The 6,129-nt window shown below is 36.8% G+C and overlaps 1 protein-coding gene across 1 annotated transcript; it reads right to left on the reverse strand.

Moving 5' to 3' along the window:
- Positions 1 to 242: 242 nt before the first annotated feature.
- Positions 243 to 1,381, reverse strand: LOC145160330 (caffeoyl-CoA O-methyltransferase-like). The gene is made up of 3 exons (XM_079079477.1): positions 1,141 to 1,381; positions 761 to 1,037; positions 243 to 661 (listed from the first exon to the last, which is right to left on the reverse strand). Exons 1-3 carry the CDS (start codon positions 1,302 to 1,304, stop codon positions 368 to 370), a joined length of 735 nt encoding a protein of 244 aa, XP_078935603.1. The 5' UTR covers positions 1,305 to 1,381; the 3' UTR covers positions 243 to 367.
- Positions 1,382 to 6,129: the final 4,748 nt, after the last annotated feature.

A 6,129-nucleotide genomic window follows, 5' to 3' on the forward strand; every position in this document is an offset into this window, starting at 1 on the left:
TTTCAAAATACAGTGTATGTGTTTACATAATGTTGTGTTGTGTATGGTTATAAGGGTTTTCAAAATACAGTGATTGTTGGTAATCCTTTTTAAATCATGTCCTCCCTGTCAATATACATTTTTATTCATGATTGTCTATGTATGTTTCAAAAACAAAAAGTTCATTGTTATTTTTGTTTTTGCGAAACACAATTGCTCTCTCCAAAAGAGTCAATTTTAACAAAAAGTATTGCTATAAACTGTCTCAGAAAAGCACAATATATATGTATTAAAACCCTCGTTCTCTTACAAGACTTGGATACACGAATCTTAAAAAAGAAAGAAAGAACAGTTGTATGTGTACGAAAAGTTTATCCGTGATATGTGATTAACTTATACGACGACACAAAGTGATTCCATCACCGACCGGAAGTTGGCAAATCTCCACCCTCGGATCAACAGCCAATGCCTTGTTGAGCTCTAACACGAAATCTCTGTAATATCTAACATACTTCCTGAGTGGTGCATCTGGTGGGGCCACTAAAGAACCGTTCCAAAGGGTGTTGTCGTAGCCAATGACACCTCCAATTTTGATAAGGTCAATTAACCTTTTGTGGTAGTTAAGATAGTTATCTTTATCAGCATCCACAAAAATAAAATCAAACGATCCATGAAGTTTCACCTGTAGTTCAAAATGTGCAAAGCAAAAATGAGTTTTCATAATTTGGAGAAAATATATATTAAAAAAAACATTATCTTTTATATGCTTGTAAGTACTTACATCATTGACCATTTCATCAAGAAGAGGAAGAGCAGGGCCTTCTCTAAAATCAATCTTGTGAGCAACACCGGCTTTCTCAATGATCGGAAGGCCAATTTCATAATTTTCACGGTTTATGTCCAAAGCCAATATCTTTCCATCCTCTGGGAGAGCAAGGGCCGTAGAAAGAAGGGAATAACCAGTGTAAACACCAATCTCCATCGTGTTCTTGGCATTTATGAGTTTGAGCAGTAGATTCAAAAATTGTCCTTCATCCGCAGATGTCGTCATAAGATTCCTATATGTCAAATGACAAGCAGCAAAAGATTTAGAAAAATGAAATGCACCCATAAATATTCTTTATATAGTAAACTTTGGGTAAGTTAAGGCACTTATTATACCATGGGTGTTTAGCAGTGACCTCGCGTAGCTCTTTCATTGGTTGTGGCTCTCTCGGGTAAACGCTGGTTTCCAGAATGTATTGGTAGAGAGCATCGCTTTGAAGGAGGCTCTTGTGGCCAACTTCTTGGTGCTTTGCGGGTTGAGCTTCTCCGGTAGCGGCCATTCGGATGGATTTCTGGTGCGTGAAATGTTGGTAGGTATTATATTAGGCTGTAGTAGTGAACCTGAGATGATAGGGGATAACTTATCGAAATATATAGGGAAGGCCGGAAGGGAGTTGGTGAATTATGACCAAGGAAGGTGGTGGGTTGGAGCGCATGGTCCTTTCAATAGTAGGTGATCAACATGTTGACTTGGCCAACCATCATGGACAAGTCGAGTCAGCACTTGGAGTTGGTAAGCTCCTTTATTTGATATTATTATATCATGCTGACTTCATTTGTTCCTTTTAAAGCCTTGAAGGTTGTTAATTAGATGGGGATTGCGTAACTTACATTGAGTAGTGGATTAGTGGAATCATTTCAATTTTAATCAGAGTAAATTATACGAATGGTCCTATGGTTTGGGTAATTTGCATTTTTATCCCTAACTTATTTTATTTTAACTTGGAAGGTCCTTACTGTTTGTTTTTATTACGCGTTTGATCTCTACTGTTTGTTTTTGTTACGCGATTGGTCCCTGTATTACCTAAAAATACTATTATTTAAATAGGAAAAAATTATGGGTAGGTAAGGTAAGGTGAGGGGGGTGGAGTTGGGGGTGTGTTTATTTAACAAAATTAAAAAATCAAAAGAAAATAGTATTTTTAGGTAAGATAGGGACCAAACATGTAACAAAAACAAATAGTAGAGACCTTCGAGTTAAAAATAAGTTAGAGACCAAATGCGCCAACTACCCTAAACCATAGGGACCATTCATGTAATTTACTCTTTAATCGGTTAGCGAGCGGCTAGAATGTTACAAAACAATAAGATTAAAGCTCCTGCCCCATTAGTAACTCCAATCTTTCGTAAATCTATCAACTCTAAAGTTACGGAAATAATGTGAAAAATAGATATTGAATTAAAAATGTCATGTATGACAAGAAAAATTAGAAGTAATATGCGTGTCATATATTTTACTTGATATTTAAACATTATCACGTACATAGTACTCTGTATAGTTTAAATATGAACATGATGATTCAAGAAAATAATTGTTAATTCATTGGTATTTTTTACCAATAGATATGAGATATTATGATACACTGGGGCATGTGATGCTCTAAGAGAGGTGGGTATGGGCAACGCCACAAGGGGCGTTATTGGGTGTTATTGACTGTTATAACATGTGAACACCGCCCCCCTTACCCGCTATCAGACGTTATTAGCCTGCACGTTACTCCCCGTTACCACCATAACACGTTATAACGCCTTTTTTTTGTCTTTTCCTAATAACGCCGGTGTGGGCGTTGCCCACACCTACCAGTCTAATAGAGTTGTATAGAATTTTATATATTACATTATTATTATTTTTGGTATAATACGTTGAAATCTATAAAGTTCAACGAAACATATTTAAAAAAAATCATTATTACAAAACCTAATTTATTATATTTATTTAGTGATTAATTTTTTTTTTCATTGAATTTCATATTCATTACAATTTATGTCATTTAACTTTTTCATTAAATTATATATTATGGACGTTCTTAAATAATTCAGGAAAAACATGTATGCTTCTTTAATTAAGTTTGACCATATGATACTCAAACTTTTTCTTATTCTCTCTCAATTGTATTGAACTTATTATTGGCTTTTTGGCTTTTTGGTTTTTTTTTTTTTTTTTTTTTTTTTTTTTTTTTTGTTTTTTGTGGAATTTACTCCTCTTTATAAGATATGTTAAGATTAACTTCTAGTTTCTGTAGATTTTGACAATAAAATCATAGTTCATTTGAATCTAATTCTTAAAGAGTTCCCTTGTGGTAATTAGGTGTTAGATATAATCTTTTTAGAAAATCTAAAAAGTTTATAAACACCCACCTAAATAGATACTAGACAAAAAAAAAGGTGGAAGTCTACAACAAATTGAGCAAGCTAAAAGCATGTACTACATCATTAGATCTATCTAAGGCTTGACAATCCCGATTTACTACACACACAAATGGTAGTTCGTGTTTGTTTGTTTAACTTTAACCGAACAACAAACGAACACGAACAACTAAACGAACAAACTTTTTATTTTTGTGTTTGTTCGTTAAACAATTTAATGTGTTCGTATTCGTTTATGTTCGTTCGTTTAGTTAATAAACGAACACAAACGAACATAAACGAACACAAATGCAAACGAACTTAAACGAACATATAACAAACACAAACAAACTTAAACGAACATAAACAAACAACCATAAACTTAAACAAAAACAAACACATGTTCAACATTTCCTTACAATAGTAAAGTTCTACTTAGCTGTTAGACATAACACTACAATAAAGTTTTACTTAGTTGTTTGTCATTCCATACAAAAATAACCAAATAATACTTCAAAAAGACAAAAACCATTTCCCTTGTAGCCTATCCTTCAATCCATCATCCATTATTTCAATTCACCATCCATTCTACTAACAAATAAACATAAAACATATCAAAATTATTGAAGTTATCTCAAAAAGAAACGAGAGTGAAAGTATATAAAATTTATTTACCTTTACCATAAAGAACATCAATTATCATCTTAGTCCTCAAGGTAGTTCAATAGATACAATATCCTCATTTTTCTATTACACACCAAAAAGTTATCAGCTCAAAAAATCCATAATATTAAGAAAAATAATAAGAAATATACCTTGTTTTTCTTTTTCTCTAACCCATAATAATGTCTATACCAATCAGCTCCACAAATAATCATATCTACCATGTTTGTTCCTAAAGAGGAGCGATGTGGATCAATAACCCTCCCACCAACACTAAAAGCATATTCAGACGTTACAATAGTGACCAAAATTGCCAAGATATCGGCAACCATTTTGGACAGAACTCTAAACTTTAGGTTGTTCTCTTGCCACCATGCCAATGTATCAAAATATACACCTGGTTCACCAATGTAAACTCCATCTTCCAAATAAGTATCAAGTTTTGATTTTGAAGCAGTAAAACGCTCAACACTTCTAATATGTTGATCATATTTAGCTATCCCTGTTTTAAGACCTTCACCCAACCACCCGGTTAAAGAAGCAAAACCACTATTGGGAGCGGCAACACCACTATTTGTTCCACTACTTGATGAAGCAACAACTGATGCTTTGTAACATCCCGTTTGTTAAATAAATAAATAGATAAAAAATTTATTAACGAATAGTGGCCCTAAATGCGGGATAATTTAGCAAGGCGTTATTGTTGGGACTACCCCCTTTGATTAACATCCCGCTGCGACTACCCCCTTTGATTCTCGTCTTCATGCTGTTCCACCGCCGGAAACTCTCGGTAAGCCCCTGTATTCTTCCTGGCGTGCGCGACTTGGTCGTTGTTTTGCTGTCGGCTTCGGCCGCCGTTTCTGTTCATCTCAGCGGCGTCAGCCACCAAGTGGGTAGCTGAGAGTGGTCATTTCATGTCGTGTTTTACAAGTGTTGCTGATAGAACCCGTTAAGAGTATTGGCCGGAGGTGAGGCGAATCATCATGTCAGCCAACCATGGTGGCTGCCGTTTTCTGCCACCCATTGCCGCCACCAGCCACCGTGGGTGGTGGCTGTGTGTGTTAATGGTAAATGCTATATCAGTTTTCTTGGTCAATAGTGAAGAATATCACCACCACCACCACGAGATGGTGGCCGCCGCCGTGTGCCGCCATTGACCACCACTACCCGAGGTGGTAGTGGGTGGTACCCGGCCTAGTGGGACCCTAATAAACCATAATTGACCTAAAAATTTAATTATTGGAGTAAGTGGCATGTGTTTGGGTTAGAAACCCTAATTAGGGTTTAGAAAACCCTAATTTTGGAATATGTTAGTTTTGGATTGCCGGGACCCACGTTTGGACCAGCGGATTGATGTGTGGCTTATGCCTAATTACACCGTAAGATTGACCTAGTAGATGGATGGAGTTAATGAATTAAGTCCTTCATGGGTTAAGTGTTTCTAATTAACCATAATCGTCATTTCATGTGAAAACCCTAATTGCGTTGGGTTTTGAGTTGGGCCTTTTCTGTTGGGCATGGATGTTTGGACTCTTGATGGACCAACTATTAACAAGTATATGGACTAGAATATTTGGATTAGGCTTTAGGATGAGGCCCATTGGACAGGCTTGGGCCCAATTGGGAAAAATTAGGCCATAAATGGGCCATAAGTGGGCCTTGATGATTATGAGATATTGGACCGTTGGATTGCCAAGTGTTTGGACCAAAATAAATGGTTGGGCCTTAAGGTAAGACCATGTAGGGGTTTGGGGCCCAATTTGGAAAATTGGGCTATATGTTGCGCTTTGGTTCATTATTAGACATTTAGGCCTTTGGATTGGGAATTGGGCTTGAATCAAGCTAAGTTAGGGGTAAAGTAGTCTTTTACCCCAAGCATGGGCTTATGGATATGTGTTGGGACCCAATTATTAATTGGGTGTTATTTCGATGTTGACAGATTCGGGAATTTGTCATCTAGCAGCTAGGGTTTTGTCTGCGGGACTTCAGTTGTGTGAGGTGAGTCCTCTTCCAGTAGGAATGGGTCTAAGGCACCAAGGTCGGTCCGTTTTGTTAGTAGTAGTTCCGGACTACGGTCCGATGTCGGGATGGGCCCGATGCAGGTTTATATGCTTTTTCGGATTTCGATCCGATGTCGGGGTAAGCCCGAGGAATGTTTGTATGCTTGATTTCTTCGTGATTCTTGCATGTGTCTGTTTGTATGTTTTCGGACTTCGGTCCGATGCCGGGCAGGGCCCGAGGAATGTTTATATGTTTATGTTATGTGTTTATGTTTATATGTATATGTTGATATGCTTATGTATACCGAGCTTTGCT

This window comes from Lactuca virosa, chromosome 2, assembly GCF_052849685.1.
Source record: "Lactuca virosa cultivar CGN04683 chromosome 2, Lactuca_virosa_CGN04683_v6, whole genome shotgun sequence".
NCBI lineage: Eukaryota > Viridiplantae > Streptophyta > Magnoliopsida > Asterales > Asteraceae > Lactuca > Lactuca virosa.